Raw genomic sequence first — 21,950 nt, 5'->3', positions numbered from 1 at the left:
ACACGGAAATATGTTCAAACATGTCGAATGAGAACTCAGCCGCAAAGATGTTAATCTCGCTCAAGTAACCACTGTCAGTCAAACTGCTAAGATGTATGAAGAAAAAGACGCAATATAAACAGTGACTTTAGGGATTGGAAAAATCTTTCAACATCTTGGAGTAAAGCCCCAAAGCACATTGTTTCAACAGCGTTCTCACTCACCAGCTCCAATGACTTTCTGTTTGGTTATGTGGCTGGGGTGGATCTCACTGGCAAACTTAAGGACAGCAATGTTGGGGTCCTCATAAGTGTGTGGATCCACATAGGTCTTCAGAGGCTTCAATTGCTCTGGGAGACACAAGTATAGACAGATTTTAATGAAAGAAGGTGAATATAAGCTGGACAAATAGAAAAGAAAAAAGATTATAAGAGGGAGTGTTTTTCTTCTGTCTATACCTGAGCTGGAAAAGTAGGTGTCCTCTGGTCCTTGTCTGGTATGCGAGTTTCTTTTCCTAAACAAAAAATAAATCATCGGCAAATTATTATCTAATTTCAGCAGCGGTACTTCTGTCCCAACATCCTTTGCTTCATTTGCCTTGATTCAATCCTAATTGCAGATAGCAGCCATTGTCATGATTTTTCAAGAAGCTTTGAGACTTTGTACTTTCAAAGAAACCAGACATCGGTGCGCCACCCCCATTCAGATAGACGCGGTGCTTTGATAAAAGCTGTCGGCAGACTCTGTTTGCCAAACCGATTTAAAGACAGAAAAACAGACAGACAGGCAGGCAGGCAGGCAGGCAGCAAGGTGGACAGACAGCTAGCTACACACTGCTACAGTATAGGTCAGGGTCACCTTTACAAAGTGGCTACGGTCTGGTACAGAAAGAGCCAAGCGCCTCTTATCACCAACAATGTGCCACTCTGGTCCCATTTCCTTTCAAAGGCCCCAACACTCCCTCCAATATGCCCATTGAGCAATGACAAGACCCATTCAACACCAATTCTTCCCCAGCAAGTGCTGGGACACAGATCCAGATAAAGAGAGAGTGAGAGTTGGCTAAAGGAAGAGAGAAAAGCAAGAGGTGAAGAGAGAGTGAATACAGGGGCCATTTGGAGGCCCCACAAAGGAAGAGGGGAAGAATGAGAAAGGAAGCTGCTGAAGGAGCGAAGTGTTCAAACTGTTTAAGAGGAGAAAGACCGAGTGAGGGGGAGCGCCGCTCACCGCTTGCGTATGAGCAGGACCACGACCACGATAAACAGCATCGCCCCTCCGCCAACCGCTGCCCCGAAGATGACCGCGGTGTTGCTCTGAGCCAGAGGCGCTGGAACACATGAGGGATTTCGTTGTTATAAACATTTACGTACAAAAACACACAGAAGGACATGGTTTCAGGTCTTTTAGCAACAGGGTCAAAGCTGTTTAAATTCCTCATCCCCCCCAATACCTTCTGGTAGGGTCTCAAACTCGTCCTCCATGCTCGAGCCGCTGGGAAGTGCTACCTTGAACAGGTACGCAGTGCCCGGGGCCAGCTCACTGATCTGCACCGAGCTCTTCTCCAGGATCAGCACCGTGTATGTGGTCACGTCCAGGTTGTCGTCCTGTGGAACAGACGATGGAGGAACAGTGAGAAACAGAGCTTCGCAAGGATGAAGACGTTTATAATACGTTGGATTATATTTTCCTTTTCTCGTCCTGTTATCACTTGACGTATATGATGGTCCATACCTGATGCTCTAGTCACATGATTTCAAGTGACATTTCAAGCTCTGATAAGTTCTGTATATCCCTTTCAAGGGTACTATGGAGCTTTGTACATATGTATCCTTTGTGTGTGTATATTCTGTATTTTTTCCTATAGGGATTTCATTCTCTTAAACCCTATACTTAGTTGACTGGAGTTCCCCATGGCTCTACACTAGGGCCCCGCCTGTTTATGCTCTGTGCGTATACTAAATAGCGTCAGCAAAATCTGATCCGTGTGAGCTTGGAAATCTATTTTTGCCTATGTTTGCCCCCAGAATAGGGACGCTAGGGATCAAGTGATTAAACAGGATGGTGTTTACAGTATATAATATACTGTCACAAAGTTTATTATGTTTGCTTATGCGCTGAGTATATTATTATTAAATTGTTTGCACTGTGGTGTAATCTTTGACACGATAGATCTATCTGTGATAAATGTATTCATCAATGTGCCTTTGTAAACGTTTTGTTTATTATGGTCCCCTGTAGCTTCATACACATATGTCTCAAATTTCACTACATGCTCCCTTGTTTTCTCATGCAGCAAGTTTTTTACAAGAAATCCAGTAGGATTTTGTCTATGTATTGCATGGAAATTATAAGTTAAACATTACAAGCTTGGGTTTAAACAGTAAGTAAAGGCATATAAACCATTATGATATGCATGTCCTGTAAAACATCTCTAGGAAAATAGCCACATTCAGGCACATCTGAAAGGACTTGGCCCCCTTCATATGATAATTTTCCAAAGCGTTTTTGTCTGGGTGTGCTTGCTTATGCACTTGAGTGAAAAACTGCAACTTGTTAAACACTTTCAACCTGGCACCCCTGTTTTGGGCAAGCCATCTGTGAAAGTAAAAATGTAAAACATTTCTGCACATTTTAAAGAAGAAGAAAGAAAAATACAGCTCATTAGCTTGTAACTTGTAGAGGTGCTATCTTTGATATTTTTTAAATAGGGCTTAAGAGAAATATTATTTCAAGTTACTGTGGATGTCTGTGAACAGGAGAGCATTAGGAGTTTGGTACCTTCTTGCGGTAGGTGAGTTCGTAGCGCGTGGGCCGGGGCTGGGTCGTCCGTGGACGGGGTGACACGGCCCAGGACAGGGACAGGCTTGTGGGGGTCCGCTCATCTAGACGCATGGAGGTCACCTTGGGGGGGTCTGAGGGAGGGAAAGGGGAGGCAATGATGTAAGTCCATTCTTAAGCATACTTTACAAACAAAACAAATAACTCCAACTGAGAAGTAAAGCTGTATCTTTCAGTGGCAAAATCTGAAATCGACCAAGACCATCTTGTTCCAATACCGACTTTGAATATTTGGTTTGACTGTTCCTTCCTGTTATTTGACTCTGTGTTCATGTCTTCTCTATTCTCTCTTTCCCTATTCTAACATTCCCTGTAACTGCAAAAAAGACATTACAGTACAGACATTTAGCAGAACTGTAAACATATTTTTTTCCCTCTGAGATATGTCATGTTGAAAACTTGAGAGAATATCCGTTTCCGTTATAAGTGATTCAAATTCACTTTGTAGTTGACATTTAAACTGATTTTTTTTTTAAATCATAAAGTAATATGGGTAAATGTCAAATATCAAATTATTATGTGGCACTGCACTTATTATATGCCCTGTAGAAAATTATGTAAGCAATGCAGCTGCAGCTAATAAAATTTATAATGGGTGTGTTAGATTAAGGTGTGCCAATGTGCAAGCACTGACAGTAGTCAACAGCATTGTCAAGCACATTGGCACACCTAAATCTATCACACATATTAACTGTTTTAGCTGCAGCTGAGTTGCTTACATTACAGTGTACTGTAAGGTCTGCCTGCCATGTTTTTAACCTGTACAGGAAAACAAACTACAAAATCACCCTAGGGTGATCACATTTTAACAGTGTGATTTCACTGCCTTGCTCACCTGTGTGTTGCAAAGTGGCCGTCAGGGCACTGGTGGACGGTGGCCTGTCCACCCGTGCCGTTTCCTGGCTGGCAAACTGCGACACCCCGCTGTGAGCCTCCACGGTGAAGGTGTAGTTGAGGTGGGCATCCAGCTCGCCCACCGAAACCTTGGTATCGGTCAGGCCCGCGCTGCCCGGCTCATAGCGGATCTTCTCGCCGCACGGCTGGCACGCTGAGCCCTCGCACCGGCGGCACTCGACGCTGTAGGTGATGTCGCTGCGGCCCCCCGTGTCCTCGGGTGGGCTCCAGGAGAGGAGGAGCTTGCCGGACAAGCCAGTGGTGGCCGTCAGGTCCAGAGGGGCGGAGGGAGGGCCTGTGGAAGGCACACAGGGGAGGGAGGGAGTTTTATTCCTGATTTATGCTTCAACCGCTTGAACCCCAGCATGCCTATTCTGGGGGGACATTTGCCAAAAATAGCCTATCTACATCTACAAGCTCACAACGTGACGCAACGCGTAGATCAGCTATTTTTGGCAAAGAGATCTGGTGTAGACAGAAGAAAGCGGTCAGAGTACAGTTGTGTAGTAACTCAAGTCCGGTTCTCTAACACAAGAGGGTTTAAGTGGTTAATGTTCCCTCACCTGAGCAGTGCCCGGTGGGTGGGTCGTCAGGGGCGCGATAGAAGCCGTCCATGCAGGGGCAGAGCAGCGCCCCGGAGCCCAGTAGCTGGGTGTTGGCGGGACACGACACACACGTCTCACTGGACGCCGAGGCCTTGAAGAAGCCAGGCTGGCATTCTGTACAACACATCAAGAGAACAACAATGGAATTTATAATGAGGCACATGATCCGTTCTCACGCAGCTCGAGCGTGTTTGTGTCCATCTTAATAATGTGTAACGTGAACTTTTCACCTTGCCTGCGACAAGGCAAGCTACCATTTTGGGTCAGGGTCAAAGGTCAGAGCTGAGACGCGGGAGGGAAAACAGGGGCAGGACTCTACGCAGTGTTGACTCTAGTGATTAATACAGTGAACAAATTGACCTGTACAGGTCACTGAGTTAAACTGACACACACATTTACTGTGCATCAATCTAAGGATCTGTTCAGTGTTCAATCTAGTTTTGAAACCATCCCCCACTCTCTCTCTTACTCTCTCTGTCTCTGTCTCTCTCTCTCTCTCTCTCTCAACAAACACAACAAGTCATTCCACATTCCAGGACAGTAAGTCAGTCATCGATGCTGGGACACAAAAGACAACATCAGAAATTAGCAACGTGAGAAATGAGCGAGCTTGCCCATGGTCCCTGTGTCCACTCCGTCTCACTTCAGTGGCCTCTTTTTAAAATATTTTCTGCCTCAAAGACCCCCGTGCTGGGCTGCTGAAACCATATCGCTTAGATAAGATGACAACTAATTTCACACGTCCAGCTCCGAATAAAGGGAAGCAGGTACAGCATCCAGCTGTGCGTGGCGGTGTTGAAATATGAACTTAATACGGTGTGAAATCTCTCGGCGAGCGTGCCAAAAAGGAGAGAGAAAATGAGAAGACCGACCTCCCTTTAACTGGTACAGTCATGTCCACACACATACAGCTATCCCCTTTCACATGTACACACACACACACGCACAAGCATGTACAGACTACATAGCCACGTGCATATGTATGCACAAAATACACCCACATGTATGCAAAGCACAATGCACTTGATCTCTCACTCACTCACTCACACGCTCACACACTGACACACCCACCTACCCACCCACCAGCGCGCACACACACACACACACACACACGCACACAAACACAAGCATGTGCGCACACACGCAAACACACAGACGTATGGGTGGGTAAATTTGATATCAGAAGATGGATTATGTAATCTCCCTGTCACCTGTTCTTGTATCCCACCCCTCATTCCTCAATTTCAGAACACACGCACACGCACACGCACACACACACACACACACACACACACACACACATATAAGATTAATGGCTTTGCTTTCCATTCCATCCAAGTCCATTTGAATGATGTTGACTATTCTAATTACAGTCAACTAGATTGAAAGAACAAAGAATACAATGTTGCAAGGGTGTGTGTTTGTGTGCGTGTATGTGCGAGCGAGCGTGCGTGCGTGCGTGCGATGATGAGGCATTTATATTTACATAACCGAGTGTAAGAGAGCAAGAGATACCGAGAACCAAGTGAAAATTGCGACAGCCATGACAGCGGCTTTTTCAAGTTTTCAGTTTTCAAAGTAGGGTCTGGGTGCCCCCGAGGGTCCTTTCGGGGGGTCCCCAGCCAAATGGAGTAGTTTAATTTAACTATACTTAACTCACTTTCAATACAAAACAAAAAAAAATATGTTTCAATATCACCACTAAACCAGCAAATCCACAATTAAACGCTTTAGTCAATGAATGACACATGTGGTTTATATTAACTTGAAAATCTACATGTGATTATGGCAGGCTGGGGTATTTTATTTTGTATCCAACTGTTTGAGACATAAGTTTAAACTTGGAAGTATTTTTGATGTTCTATATAAAGTTGTTAAATTGACAATTTCAAGTACATTTTAAACCACATATTTTATATCCGTACAGAATCGTTTGAAATGGGGGTCCACGACCAGGACCTACAGAAAGTCAATTTAGAAACAGAAAGCATTCAAAGGGGAAAGAGCGAGAGGTGACAGATGGCTAGAGAGAGTTTGAAGTTTAGCCGCAGTGACCTGAGTGAAGAGGTGAAACGTGTCAAGTAAGTGACAGACAGGCAGGCAGTTTCACTGTTGGCATCCATGAGAGGCAAGTTACAAGAAGAAACCCAAGGACGAGGGCTAGATCATATTCTCAGGGCAGTATTCCATTGATCTGCACCCGGCTTTCATTGTGGTCGGGTTTGAGCGAAGTTCACTTAGAAGCCACAAGTGACGACACGCATTTCGGAGAGCCAACAGCTCCCCGGCCAGCATATCCAGGGGATTTACTCAATTGACTCCAAGTTTCACATCAACCATCTCCGCATCTCAGTGGAGCCGACTGTTGTTAAGGGATAGGTGAGGATTATCTGAAGTTGATGACAGCGCACCAGAGCGGAGTGTGACCTTTTATCCGACGGCCTCACATGTTGCTCATTCGCCCTTTCAAGACGACCTCTCCTCCTCTCTTTCTTCATGGGCAGCTGTTTGACCAATAGCTACAGCAACTCATTAACACAGACTTTACGCAGAGGATGGCTGAGGCGGAAAATGGAGGGATGGAGAAACAGAAGGTCAAATAAAGAAAGAGACAGGAACACGGAGAGAGGGTTAATCAGTCCTGCTGGGGGACTTGAGGAAAACGGAGGAGAGAGAGAAGAGAGAGAGAGGGAGAGAGAGAGAGAGAAAAAGAGAGAGAGAGAGGCGGAATTGTGCCATTGAGTAGGGGTAACAGCTGCCGCCCTGAACCCTGATTCACATCCCCAACTCCCCTACCTCTCCTCCTCATCGTAATCCCCGAATTCCTCTGTCCCCTCCCTTCCCTCGCAAAAAAGAAGAGAAAAAAAAACTCCCAGCTAACCCATTAACATCGCTATTCACTGCCGCCCAGCAGACAAGGAGAATGCAGTGCCATTCAACTGCCAAGCAAGGAAGAAAGGAGAAATAAGAAAAAAGAAACGCATGCACACACACTTGTTACGAATCGGAATAGCCTAGATGCCACATGGCAACTGAATAAGGGAAGTCTAGCCTCAGGCTCTGTGTGTGCGTATGTGTGCATGTGTGTGTGTGTGTGTGTGTGTGTGTGTGTGTGTGTGTGTGTGTGTGTGTGTGTGTGTGTGTGTGTGTGTGTGTGTGTGTGCGTGTGCGTGTGCGTGTGCGTGTGCGTGTGCATGTGAGTGTGCGCGGTCGTGTGTGTGTGTGTGTTACATGGCCGGCCGGCAACACGGTAGGCTGCAACGCGCCGTGGTCACGGGCACGGCTGTGGGGACGATGGCTTTCTTACACTGTGAGCCGTCTCTATAATCAAGAATACATTCCAGGGTGGACACCACCCAACAGGAGGCTGGACACCAGAGTGTACTGTCTCTGTCTCAGCCCATTTTACTCTCCTTTCTTAAAAACAGGGGGGTGAGTTATGTGTTTCCTTGCACATAATGAGTCAGACTGACAGCAAATTGAACTTAATCAAGCAAAAGTGAGCAGTGGCTGTGGGTAGTGGGTACTGAGGGGATTCCTCGACAATGCCAGGGCAGAGGGAATTTCCGGTAAAAAAGGAATGTTCCTGGTTCCACAGAATCCGTGAGTGTGTGTGTGTGTGTGTGTGTGTGTGTGTGTGTGTGTGTGTGTGTGTGTGTGTGTGTGTGTGTGTGTGTGTGTGTGTGTGTGTGTGTGTGTGTGTGTGTGTGTGTGTGTGTGTGTTGGGGGCTTTGTCTCTGGATTGTTGCTGGACACAACAGGAAGCAGGAAGTGTGAGGCTGACGCGGCGCTTCCTTCCTACAGCAGCCAATCAAAGCATTGCGAGGTACAGGAGAGAGTGATCGAGAGACACAAGATACTGCGGGAACCCCCCCCCCCCCCCCCACCAAGACAGAATACCAGAACAGTGTTTCTCAAAGTGTGGTCCTCAGGGTTCCTTGAGGGGGTTCCAAATAGACCAGGTATGTTTCATATGTACACTCTCAGAGTTATGGGGGATCTTGAAATAGAAGGGAACCAATGTACGAGAAGAACCAAACAGTGTTCTGAAACGTCTGGTGACCGGGCAAAAGCGAGGCGGAGGGCAAAGAGCACGGGGGCTCTTTAGGAGAACCTTATCCGTCTCTCATAAACAAACGTCTCTCAACGTCTCCTGCGTCAAACTTAAAAAAGAAAATATCCCCTTTCTGTTCCCTCTCGCTGCAGAGTCCCCAGAGATCGAGGCACTGTTTGTCATCTGAGAGCCACCCCCCCTACCATGTGCCCTGAGAGACTTGCCGTTTGTTTATTGTGAGCGAGCGCAGGGGACCTGCTACATTTTGGGCACCCGCTACCCCCCCCCCCCCCCCCCCCCCAAGAGAGGCTTTGGAGTGGGAGCCGTGCAGTGGGGCCCCCTGGTTTGTCAGCGGCCAGTTAAGATGGATGAGATGTGAGACATTGATGAATGCATGGTCGGATGGATGGATGAATGGGTAATATGGTGGCTGGCTCCACAACAGAAATCTGCCACCAGGGCTCCACAACTAAGTGGTGGTTTGGGAGTAGGGGGAGTACATGGTGAAGGCAGGGGAGGTGGGCATGACGAGAAGGGGTTGGGGGGGCGACGGGGGGGCACAGAAAACACAGTGAACTCAGGCTCTTGGCTTTTAAGAGCCAAAAGGTCAGGTCTGTCTCGGGGCAGTTGTGAGTTAAACTGTCCACGGCTTACAGGGAGTCGATGGCCAACTAAAACAAACAGACGCAAGCAGCAAGGGAGTGAAGGAAGGAGAGAAGGTGGGGGAGGCGGAGAGGAGAGGAGAGAGCGACTGCAGCCAGGCCAGGCCGGTGGCATGTTTCACGGGGGTGGAGGTTAAATTCAGAAGTACGGTCGCCGGTGGAAAAATAAAACCCCAAGTAAAATAAATACGCAAGGAAAAGAAAAAAAATGCCATCCGTCTTGATCTGTATCGAGGACAACTCCCAGAAGAGTCTCTCCTCTATAATGTGCAGGGAAATTAGTTGTTGCCATGTCAAGAGCGATTTCTAAATACACATGCATAATGAATGGGGTCTAATGTCTGAGTTATACTTAGTTGTGCGCCAGTGTCCCACACTGAAAATAGCAGATCTACAAGCTCACAGCGCGCCGCATCATGCGCTTTGTAGATCTGCTAATTTCGTCAAGTAGAGCTGCTATTTTCAGCTACGACATGCACATGCATAATGAATGGGTCTAAAACTTGGCCTAACCTGTCCCCACACCCCCCTATTTTCATTCCTGAGCCGAGGTCCGAGGAGCAATACGTCATGTCACTTTGTTTGTATGCTGGATGACAACGTGTCATTAGCATGTTAGGTAGCGGTGGAGGGGAGGGGGGATTGGTGGAACAATGAAGGTCTCTCATGGGGGAGGTGTAGCATGTAACGCGAGCCCAGGGGTCACCGAGGTATGAGAGAGGAGGGGAGGACGGTCGAGGTAGTTAAAAGGTGTAAGGGCCGATGGAGGGGGGGCACATTAGTCAAAAGGATTAGCTGACCGATGGAGCAGCTGTAAGGGCATTACATCTGTTTCACAATTGCACCCAGTGCTTTCATCTCGGGGCTGTTAACAAACACAATAAATGCACCTAATCCCCTTTTCTCTTTCACACCCCTCTGTCTCCTCGTGCTCACGCTGAGGAGACAAAGGAGTGAGTGTGTTGTTTTTTGTTGTTGTTGTTGTTCACATTTTCTTTTGACAATTTTCACCCATGACATGCCCAAAATAGGAACGCCAGATTGAAAGCAGTTAATAAATTGCCTGACATGAAACAGGCGTCTGGAACGGGTTCCAATGAGACTCCTCTGTGCACTTTGACCTCAGTCATGGTTACCAAGCCACATCTGTCTTTGGTCTGACTGGCATGGTGCTGGCAGGTCCAATCAGGACAGCCAGGTGACAAAGACAACAACCCAGTTCCTCAACCACTTGGATTCTGATGACTTCTGTCAGCTTCCTGGTTTGCCTAACCCCCCTCCCCCCCCAACACCTCAACCAACAAACACATGCAAAACGTGACCAAATGCACCAATAAACAACATTTCTTCTCGAGCAGGACAAAAAGAAATCAAAGCAGTTTCAATGAGGCTGCCGAGCGCCGGGCCGACAATGAAAAGCCCTGAGCCGACGGGTCGGGGAGTCACTGTGGGATTAGGTGACCTCCGGTTTCCGCTCCGGTCCCGTCCTGTTGCTGGTGGTGGAGCTCGGGATGGCGGTGGTGACTGACTGACGTGGGGAAGGAAAGTGCTGACCTCACACTCCGCCAGCACAATACAATACAATACTCTCCACATCGTGGTGGACACGATGGACCCCCAATCCCCCCCCCCTCCCGTTGGCTTCCAGGCCCAGGAATGTCACAGAGGGGAAATATATCCCCCCTTCCCAGCACACACACACACACACACACACACACACACACACACACACACACACACACACACACACACACACACACACACACACACACACACACACACACACACACACACACACACACACACACACACACACACACACACACACACACACAGTCTTAAAAGCAGTTCAAAATTAATTCACAAAAGTGAGCAGTGAGCAGAAAATTATAGTGCAGCTGGTTATTCACATATTCAATGTGACAAACACAATTGTGAGTTTTACCAAACTAGTGTGTAACTTTGTGACAGAGCAAACCGAACATTAATGATCAGTTAGCCTTGTCACCCAATCCTGTGTATTCATCAGAAAAATGGCCACCATTATGACAAGACAAGGGAAGGCAAACAACATACATTAGACTTCTTACAACATTAACGACTAAAACCCTTGACTTAAAATCCATATCATGATTATTTTTAACATTTGCCTCGATTACGATTAATGAACGATTATATAAAAAAAAAAAATAGAATACAAGCAGAATACAAACCCGTAGAATTTTTGTACGCCACCATTGTACGATGAAGTATATAATACAGGGTTAAGTGGTTCAGTTGATTATGACGAATCTATTCAAAATGTTTTGTGTCGATTCGTTGATAGGCTATATAAGGTAAAATATATCTTAAATATTAAACTTTGGTATATATTGTACTTCATGATACAACGTCGACATGTGAGCTTGTAGATTTGCTATTTTCCCAAAACGTTTGCCTATTTTCGCTGAATGTGCGCCTATTATGACATGCCCAGAATAGGGACGCTAAGATTCATGTGGTTGAACTCCAAACAAAGTCTTTACGCTTTAGGTAATGAATCCAATGGGCATCTTAACCACGTTACCACGCGCGGGGTAACAAAGACATCAAAGAAACATTTCAACCCATCTTTTGTTGCCGCACAACAACCACCAACATCTTTGTCATCACTTTCCACTGCAACCCAATCAATAAAAACAAAAGCATGAATTTTAATAATACGGGTAAAAAAAGAAAACAGAGTATCCAAGAGACACGTATCTGATATCAAATGTTTCATGCTGAGTGCCTGATATACATTCAAAGAGAAATCTAGTGTCAGTCGTCACGGTGAGCAAGCGTTATTAAACCGCAACAGTAACTATCTTCTGATCCACATTAAAGAAACCCGACTACATTTCCTTGTCATCTTCTTTGTGATTTTAGGGTAATCAGTGGGCCTCTGCTCGCTGCAAACGTGGCCCGGCAAGACACTGCATGACTGCTTGAAAGCATCTTCAGTCGCCCCCCACCCATTATCTAACCAACTCCCTGATGTTCAGCCCGAGAGGCCGACATTAACTTGGCATGAGATCTGAGAGTCCTGCTAATTCAAAGTAATCACGGTGTCTTTCTCCAAACCCTCCCGTTCCGCCCAAGAGCAGGAGAGGGAAAAGACAGGGTTATATACAGCCTGTGCATTTAAATGAGGGACAACACTGTCAAAGCTCTAGGCCAAACTTTTCTACATTTTTCAATGTCTTTTTGAAAATAGCTGATGAGCTTGTAGATTGGCTATTTTCGCTGCGCGATACTGCCATACGTCTCTACACTGTCAAAGATTATGCTGTGGAGTAACCTTCCTTCTTTTTTTCCCTGACCGACTGCTGGGAACGAAGGCCGAGGGGAATTCGACAGAGCATAACATTTGAACACAGGGAAGGAGACGGTTTCATTATGTGAGAGGACTCGCCATGAATGAGGCTCTTTTCTTTTCTACACTTTAAGTCAACTGTGTCAAATCCGTGAGATCTGTAAGTGGGATCCTACGTTCACGTCTCCGTATACTCCCCATCATGGGGAATCCCACAAGACCTTGGCCTTGAAAAGAGGTTCTGGATGATCAACAAGCTGGCTCCAGGGACAAATATATCTCCCCATTACACGGTTAAAACCAAAGGACCATTAAACAGCACTTGTTCATTTGTTTCCTCTGTTTCCTCACTTCCTCAAGCTATACAGTCCACGAGGAATCTTCTCTTTCTAGCACGTACGCAGTCCGAAATCTTATCATAAAACACAGCTCCCACAAGACACATTCAGAACAGCAACAAAAAAGGGAAAAAAAGAAAAAGGAGGGGGGAAAAGGCAGATAAAGTTTACATTTTATCTTCACTACATGTTTATGTGTCTTGGCCAATATGCGAACATGCACGTCTGTGCCTCCCTTGCTAAAAACTATGATTCACAGATTGGGGGGTACAGTTCAAATTTAGCCTCTATTTATCTTTAGGAGTCAGTCGTGCTGCAAGTAAACTTATTTATTTACTGGTGGACAGCAGATTGCATAACAGTACAAAATCTAAATAGCCCCATCAGGGCCGTGTGAAACGGGATGTTTAAACTTGATCGGTGTCACCTTCGAGACCCGGGCGGGAGCCAGTAATAATAATACTCCATTATCCATCAAGTATCAACAAAGCGCAAAAAAAATGTTTTTCAGTTTGTTGCAACGACGAGAGCTTGTGCAATAGCGGAGGCCTGTTCGTTACAACCACATGAACACTGGAAGACAATGGGAATGTGGAATCGGACTGAAAATAATCAAACGAGAAAGGAGAGTGATAACTCAGGAGGACAGAGCACACAGAGGAGAGAGGGAAGACTTGAGGCAGAGAAAAGTGGAACCGGCAAACTGTGACTGCACGAAGGCAAAAATGCATGCAGAACCAGTAGTTACTTTACTTAAAAAGCACACACACACCCAAGTCAATTACTACCCATACGAGTCACTCACCACAATGCGCAGTCACACAACTACAACTTAGTCACCAACTGTTTATGTTACATCAGCTTGGAAATGATAGAGACACACAAATACACAGAGAGAGAGAGAGAGACAGAAACAGAGGGATAGAGACAGACAGAAACAGAGGGATAGCGAGAGAGACAGAAACAGAGGGATAGAGACAGACAGAAACAGAGGGATAGAGACAGACAGAAACAGAGGGAGAGAGAGACAGAAACAGAGAGAGACAGACAGAAAGAAACAGTGGGATAGAGACAGACAGAAACGAGAGGGATAGAGACAGACAGATACAGAGCGAGAGGCAGAAACAGAGGGAGAGAGACAGACAGAAACAGAGAGAGAAACAGACAGAAACAGAGGCATGGAGACAGACACAGAGGGATAGAGACAAACAGAAATAGAGGGGGAGAGAGACAGACAGAAACAGGAAGATGCATGGAGCCAGACAGAAACAGAGTGAAAAACAGAGAAACTGTCCCCAGTTCGAGTATATAACTTCAGCGGAACTCATTCGACGGTTCCACCAAGACGCTACTTCCCAACGCACGCACGCACGCACACGCACCCCCCCTCCCACCCCCCCCCCTGAAACCACTCTTGGCAAGTGCACACATTTTGCTTCTGGGCTCCATTTGTAAACAAGGCCATTTGGAAACCATGAAGTGGGCTTAAGCCATATTTGCACACTGCTCTACAGTGGCTGGCGAGGTGTGTGCCCAGACACACGTACAGTACAGTACACAATACCTATATGGAGAAGCCATTGTGAGGTAACATAAGGTATGCCGTTCCATTGTGCCACTGTGGATTATGAGTAAGGAAGGGTGTGACAGGCTTCTGGGGAGGACCGTGTCACAGCGAGTCCCAACTGGAAGCACACAGTGCTGGTGCTGTGGGTAAACAGACTAAACACATCTGCAAAAAGTATGTTTTTTTGTTGTTGTTGAAGGAACAGAGTGGTTCATCATGGTTGTGTTTGTTTAGATAATTCTGACATTGGACAACAGGATTTTAAAGCTGCAATCCTGAACTTATTTGAAAGAATAAAATGTTATTTTATCCAATCTGTATGGTAGAATATGTTACATATAATACAATACAAGAAGCGCCTCTACAGTGGTTGGTGGTGGACTCTCTACTCTTCCATTGAGAACTAGCACTGCCTCAAGCTCATGAGCGCAATATCTCCCCATGTCAATCGGGGACTGCCTCTTCGATAAGTGGTACAATTTTGGTCTCTCATGTGGTGAAATAGGGGTCCCAGGTGGGACATAAAAGTTATGGATTGCAGCTTTAACAGGTTTTAAAATGGCCCTGCTCCACATGACAAACACGCAAATGGCCACCAAAATATTCAACGTGAGAAGATTAATGCTGAGATTGCTTTTCCGCTGCATTTCACCAGGCAGCAACGATAACGATGAGAGTGAACGTGCCTGAGTGGAGTTTCCACTCAGAACCATTAGGGGCCGTTCATTCGTCTCTGCCTGGCTTACATTGTAAACCTGTGCTCTATCTCTGTCTTCATCTGAACCTCTGGGTTCACTCTGCGACCTCCCCATCCACTCCATCTAGGTGAGGGAGGCGTTTCTTTTCTTTTTTCCCCTTCCCCTGAAAGGGCTTGACCCGGGGCTGCTCTCCTCCTGGGAATTCCACAGGTCTGGAGTAATCCGGGGAGGTTCCTCCTCGGCAAACCCAACAGGAATGTACCAACCGAAGGGGAAAAGGGGTGGAGGTGGAGGTGGTGGTGGTGATGTGTGTGTGGGGCACTGGGGGCGGTAGTGTTGGTACAAGGGTCTGGATGAGGATGAGGCCAGTGCCTACAGCCTGACAGCGGCTGAACAGAGAACGTCATTGTTCTCCTGCCTTTGCATTCCATTCCTCACCTCTTTCTCTTTTTTAATCACACCCCTCACTCAAACACAAACAGTTCGCTAGGCCGCGCGGCATAGGTATTTCCCTATCCTTCATTCCTGCGCCTCCTCTCCCCCTTTAATCAGCTTACCTGGGCACTCTCTCCCTTAGCTGAAACGGTGCAAATGACAGACGAGCTCATCACACATACACTGTACAATCCAAAGAGTTCACTTAACTCTGGAAGTTCACAAATGGAACCAAATGGACCCGTGAAGGAAGAGTCCATGTGGTTCCATTTGCACACTTTCAGAGCTATGGGTCCGTTTGGTTCCACTTGTACATTACATTAAATCTCAGGATTGTGGCTGTCTGTTAACGACGAGAGAGAAACAGGCAATCTATTATGAAGGGGTTGCAAAGGGGGATTTGCATCTACAGTGTGTGTGTGTGTGTGCGCACGCATGCATCTCTGTGCAGATGCACGCATGTATTATCGTGAGGATTATTGCTTGCAGTCGTGTGTGACAGTCTGCAATGTGTGTGTGTGTGTGTGTGTGTTGTGTGTGTATGTGTGTGTGTGTGTGTGTGTGTGTGTGTGTGTGTGTGTGTGTGTGTGTGTGCGTGTGCGTGTGTGTGTGCGTGTGCGTGTGCGCGTGCGTGTGTGTGTGTGCGTGTGTGTGTGTGCTCAAAACTGTGTTGACTTCAGGCAAGCGAGAAGCTCAAGGCACTCTGTCATGGAGCAGCAGATCCCGACAGGCCCTGGCACGCAGTGAGCTCACCTACAAATGCACTGGAGTCACACCATACACCCAAATACCAAAGCACCGCCTCTACCAAAAGTAGAGGCTCAATAAGTCAGCATATATGAGAGAGAGAGAACGTGTAGTGAACATGCCCGGTCACAAGAGGAGGGCCACCAGGTTCTCTGATGCGTGCGGTGAACAAAGTCGCCCGGCCTCGGAGGCCTCTTCCGGGGGCCTCCTCCCCTCATTCTCATCTGCCTTGAAGATGCTAATCCATCACAGTCGCGGAGACCTCGGCCGGTCTTTGATCAATTTCGTCAATTCTGACAGCCCTTTCCGACGACAATAAAGGGCCTCGTCTGCCTGGGACATAAAACGGGTTGTGTCGCAACTACAAAGTCAAGTGCTTGAATTATGGCAACAGATCATATCTGAGTGGAGATAAGACAAAGGATGATAATGAATGATTGAACTGAAATCTACCTGGTGCAACAGACTGCGGTACTTATCAATAGGTCCATTCACTGTTGTGAAACCTCGGTGTCAGTCTGCCAAAACATATTCTAAAATAAACTGTTTTGTTTACTTTTTCTGGGCATGTCAATGATGTCATAATAGACAAACATTCAGCGTTAATAGCCAAACATTCAGTGAAAATAGCAGATCTACAAGCTCGCAACGCATCACAATGTGACAATGTGTAAGCTTGTAGATCTGCTATTTTCAGCGAAGATATTAGGTGCCATGGGGAAAAAGGAGGGGGCCAAGAATAGAGCAGGGGGCCCAGTCAATGAAGTATATAGGGTTTAAGTGGTTAATGATATATTTCATGGGAGAGTGTAGAGAGACAGGAAACCAAGGGCAGAGAGAGGAGACACGTGCAAGACAAGAGGGCAGTCAGATTCAAACTCCCGTCCTACTCCTTGCGGCTCCAAAGAGCACTAACTGGTTGATCCACCATGCACCCTTGCTTAGCTTATTTATTTATTGTTTTTTTTTAAGATATATTGGGGGCTTATATATTCTGCCTTTATTGGTAGTATACAGTAGATTGACAGGAAATGGGGAGAGATATATATATATTTATTGTTTTAGTTAAATTATTTCAAGTTGAAACTGAAAATCCAACATGTGCATTTTGTCAGTCATAGTTGCAGCCATGAAGCATGTTCCCAGATCCGATAGCTGGCGGTTTCAAGGTCAGGGCTGATGTCGTGACATGCACAAGCGAGCATTCCTTCCATGACTGAGGAGTTGAATTAGCCAAAGGGAGAATTCCAGCACACAATGATGATACATAACGCCCATGATAAATACCAAACGCTTCCCACAATATGGGATACCGGTATGCATTTTCGTTCAACCTGTGGTTATCATACAAAGTATAAACAGTGACTAACTTCTGCTAAATGCCCATTTGTAAATTGTAATGTCAAAAAGCTGCTTTAAAATAATAAAATAAACACCTCATGGAAACTACATCCAAGCTTCCGACAGAAAGCCAAAATGCCTGAGGACAGATAATCGTCAAAAGAACGACCTTACCTTTGCAGGTGTCCTCGGATGCTTCGTAGCCGGCCTTGCATTGGCACTGCCCGACAGGTACCACCCACTCGCCGTCCACGGTGCAGTAGATGCGTGGCAGCTCCTCGCTGACAGCGTTATCGATGCACACCCCATTCACCTCCCTAAGCGCTTGATTCTCGGATTTCTCGCCCCCTGCCACTGTCTCGGGGAAAGCCGCAAGGCTCTTTACTGTGGCTGGGCAGATTTTGTAGTACACCCTGACGGAGAGAAGAGCCATGCAGGCACCGATATCTTGGAAGGCCAAGTAGAAGCCTTTCCTTGACAGGCTCTCCACCACACGAGTCTCTGTGTTGATGTGCAACTCGCTCTTGCTGGTGATCTCGTCAGGTGCGATGGTGGCGACTTTCCTAAACTGGCCCTTGCGAAAGGTAGTGCCGACGTCAGCATCCGACTCTGAGGCAAAGAGGTTGAAGGTTTCCTTGCAGGTGAGCGAGGCACCATCAAATGAATTGCAGTCACGTACGATGAACTGGAGCTCCACAAAGACGCGGGAGGCCGTTGGGCGCCGCTGTATGAAGGTGGTGCGGAGCCAGTTGTCCTGCTCACGTTCCCCAACATTGCAAACAGAGTATGAGTAGAACTGGGAGCCGTTCATGGTCTTCTGGACCACCTCCCACTGAAAACAAATCAAACGCACATACAAGAGGAAACGGTTAGAGACACACACACTGATCCTTGGGGAACCCCTAAGTGTAATGGGCTGAACCGGAACTATAGGTATAGGGGTCCATGCTAGAAACATGTAATTTGAACCTGAAACTGAAAACATTGTGTATGGGGTTAAAGGCCTTATTTCCCAAGAAAGCTTTTTGAAACATAATTTCCGAGCTTCCATTACACAGTATATTCTTGATAATAAGGGGTAGGAGAAATGCCTTTGTATGACAAAATATGTCTGACATTGAAGAGATGCCGAGTGAATCTAATTCTGTGTTCTTTCACGGTTTCACATGTCATCGGCATTGCTGGCATCTTGTCTGAACAATGTTGCTGTACATAAACTAAATGCTGCCACAGACATTTTTGATACAAAATTCTACCAGCATGCTTTCACGTAACATTGGTTGCAGAAAAGCATTTGGCCCCACAGGGGCAGGGCCTGCGGTTTTCTCTCTGCATGTTGCCACTATGCTATTAATTAAAGGAATGTGCTTTGTTGGCTGAGTGTGTGGCACAGCATATAAACTTGATGTGTAACAGGAGAACCAACGCCTCTATAAAACTGCTACTGAACTTTTTTTTATATAAGGGGTATTTAAAATGAGCAAAAATGAGCTAAAATGATAATCATCATAAAGGGTTATAACATGGCTAACTGTGTAATAAAACTAGAAAACTCCCCAACAATGATTCAGACTAAAACTATTGTGCACAAAAGATAAAGCTTACATCAGATTATGCAGCAGTGAAGGTGAGTCACACATTATCTTCCAGAAAGTCAGGACTCGGTGTTGTCTGTGTCAAAATTGCAAGCATGCCCAAACGTGCCTTTTAATTCAGCAGCATGCTCCAATGAGCCAATACACATAAAACAAATTTGCGTGAGACTGAATGGCCATTTAGCCTACAATATGGAACCATGAATTTGAACCAAGTGTGCATACTTTCACAAAATGACCATAGCAATTGGATGTAATGATGCAGCTCTAAAGATAGACATTTTTCCCCTGGTAAGGAAAAGATAGGTTGGACTGATTGGCTGTATCTACAACCCCTCCCCCCTAAGAGGCACCACATGCTGCAAACTTTAAAAGTTAATTGCACTCTAACATACAATTCTGGAGCTGAAGCCTTGCAACCACAAGAAGCCACAAGTATTCTCTGTATACAGCAGAGCAGCCATTCTCTGTGTCTGTGCCTTGGTGCAGCCCAAACATGCTCTGCAGTCAACACAACCCCCCTGATCAATTATTCCCCGACCCCTTCCCACAGTCATGCTCAACCAGTCATTAGGCTTTCAGTACCAAACTTCCAAAGATACCTGACAATCTGACAATGATGAGGGGAGGATGAACAGCTAAACCACACAACGGTCACATGGGCGCATATTTGAGACACGAATGCAGTGGAGGAGAACAGTTGATCATGCTTTTTGTGATGTCTGTGATGCATGCAAGTATTTCTAGGCAAATTCCCCAAGTATAAATGTGGCTCCTGGTGGGATATAATACAGTGGTTCTCACCCTGTGGGTCGGGACCCCCCAGGGGAGTCCCCACATGATTTTGGGGGGTCCCCAGATGACAGTGAGGTGACAATTGAATAACGTTTAATACCTAAAAATGGCAAAATTGTCAAATAATATAAGAAATAGGCAAATAAATGTAAAATAGCCGATCGGCAAGCTCATAAGAGCTTGTAAATCTGCTATTTTCACAATAGTTATCTGTGGAACTGAGTCAAACAAAATGTAATGCCTCAACTCCTACAGTTCAAAGTGCTTGTCAGGGTGGTGGGGGGGGTCCCCAGTTCAAATATGATTATATTGGGGGGTCACGGTCTGAAAAGGTTGAGAACCACTGGGATTTAATACAGTAGGCTACTTACCCCTTGTTTCTCTCCCTGTTCGAGGGAGGGCCATGTTAACCAGCCCAGTTCACTCCCTGCTGCCTTCATATCCAACAACACCTCTGCAGATAAAAAGCACGTATATTTCTATCAATAACACATAAAAACGTCCGTGCGGAAAGACAAATATCGATGTGCTAGCCCGATATAACCTTTATGCTATAAGACAGTTTTAATGTTTGAAATATACTTGATAAGCAGGCTACAATGCATCGCACTTTTCCTCGAAGGAAACTGAAGTGGAAAAACCTTTACTTCTTTTTAATCAAGAAACCCATGTCCGATATGCGATCTAGATAGCACATGTTATCAAACAGAATATAAAATGGAGCTATTCGTGTTGTATCACCTGCTTAACTATACAAGTGAAAATGGAATAGGTTATTCCACGAGGTGGATGAAGGACGCTAAGTGGCCGACTGACGGGTTAGTGGATTTATATACAATTAAGTGTCTATACAATCAATATGATAGGGTTTGACTTCTCTCCAACGTTAGTAATATAGGTCTGAGGTCATTAATTAACACAAACTAGCCTACATTTCAACAACATTCCCTGACTTCTCCAAAGTTCCTCGTGTTTTTCAACGAGACGAGTGTTCAGTCTGTTCACGTGCCCGTGTTAAAGTTACTAAGGTGACATTTCACTGACACACCTTATGATTAGGGTAATGTAAAATATCAAATCAGCAATAAAACACCCGAGAATATGGGCATACATGGGCTCTGTGATCGGGTAGGTACAAATCGGGATTTGATTATTCCTATTCGACAAATAATCTAAAGTGTTACGTAAATATGTATACATAAGTATACAAACAAGAAATACAAATGTAATAGTGAAACTAAGTAGACAGAACATTCCAGGTAGCTAACACAATACTTCCTCTAGTTATCCTCACATGGCACGCGTGATAGGAGCAACACACACACACACACACACACACACACACACACACACACATTAACTTGGAAACTGGGAAAAGTTAACACAACTTTGGAGGAAAAGTGAAGATCACTCACCTTCTGTTGATTGCAACGTAATAAATATACCGTTAATAAATACATATGAAAATAATAATCGTCCGACTCCACAGAAATCCATATTGTCCAACTTTCTTTTTCTCCCCCTTTAACTTTAGATGGTGCACTGGGCTGTGCTGGGACAGGGACGCTGGCCCTGCTGCATGAGTCGAGACGTTGAACTGAACGGTCGGTGAGTGAGTGCGTCTGAATCGGAAGCTCATTCACAAATGATGGGGGACGTCACGGACTCCGCCCGGTGGAATGTGTGTGTGTGGAGGCCATGCAGGCCGGGCCGGGCCAGGGTGGGGGGTGTGGCACATACGGTGGTGGTTACAGATTAACTTTAATTTTATACTCCATCGCGCAGGGGCGTCGATCCACGCTTGCCAAAAAAGTTGCCAAACAGATCTTGCTCACAAGTGCAACAACGCGTCGGATCGCGACACAGTCGAACTGGACTAAATTAGGTTTAGGCTTTATAGCCCAGGTTCTCAAATGTAATTGGGGAGGACCCCCAAATTGTAGCCTATTTGGCCGCGGACCCACATCTGAAAATATTTTGTGCCAGGGACACCCATAGGCCTACTGTAGCCTACAAGATTTATGTTGTTAAAACATTTTTAAATATTCCACATTTTGTGCAAATAACA

At 45.9% G+C, this 21,950-nt stretch overlaps 1 protein-coding gene across 1 annotated transcript in view; it reads right to left on the bottom strand.

The window, feature by feature from the left end:
• The window catches only part of epha2b (eph receptor A2 b), a 29,438-nt gene extending 7,924 nt beyond the window's left edge, over nucleotides 1–21,514 (bottom strand). Inside the window, exons 1-10 of the mRNA XM_084069547.1 lie at nucleotides 21,298–21,514; nucleotides 20,254–20,336; nucleotides 17,667–18,324; nucleotides 4,275–4,430; nucleotides 3,653–4,006; nucleotides 2,758–2,891; nucleotides 1,430–1,583; nucleotides 1,207–1,306; nucleotides 438–493; nucleotides 204–329 (exon numbers count right to left, since the gene is read on the bottom strand). Of these exons, the coding sequence (XP_083925673.1) occupies nucleotides 204–329; nucleotides 438–493; nucleotides 1,207–1,306; nucleotides 1,430–1,583; nucleotides 2,758–2,891; nucleotides 3,653–4,006; nucleotides 4,275–4,430; nucleotides 17,667–18,324; nucleotides 20,254–20,336; nucleotides 21,298–21,379 (1,903 nt within the window). The 5' untranslated portion in view covers nucleotides 21,380–21,514. The remainder of the gene's footprint in view (nucleotides 1–203; nucleotides 330–437; nucleotides 494–1,206; nucleotides 1,307–1,429; nucleotides 1,584–2,757; nucleotides 2,892–3,652; nucleotides 4,007–4,274; nucleotides 4,431–17,666; nucleotides 18,325–20,253; nucleotides 20,337–21,297) is intronic.
• Between the last annotated feature and the right edge of the window lie 436 nt (nucleotides 21,515–21,950).

The sequence above is a fragment of the Gymnoscopelus microlampas genome, assembly GCF_963454915.1.
Source record: "Gymnoscopelus microlampas genome assembly, chromosome: 10".
Taxonomy (NCBI): Eukaryota; Metazoa; Chordata; class Actinopteri; order Myctophiformes; family Myctophidae; genus Gymnoscopelus; species Gymnoscopelus microlampas.
This window is presented reverse-complemented; position numbering and strand designations above follow the sequence as displayed.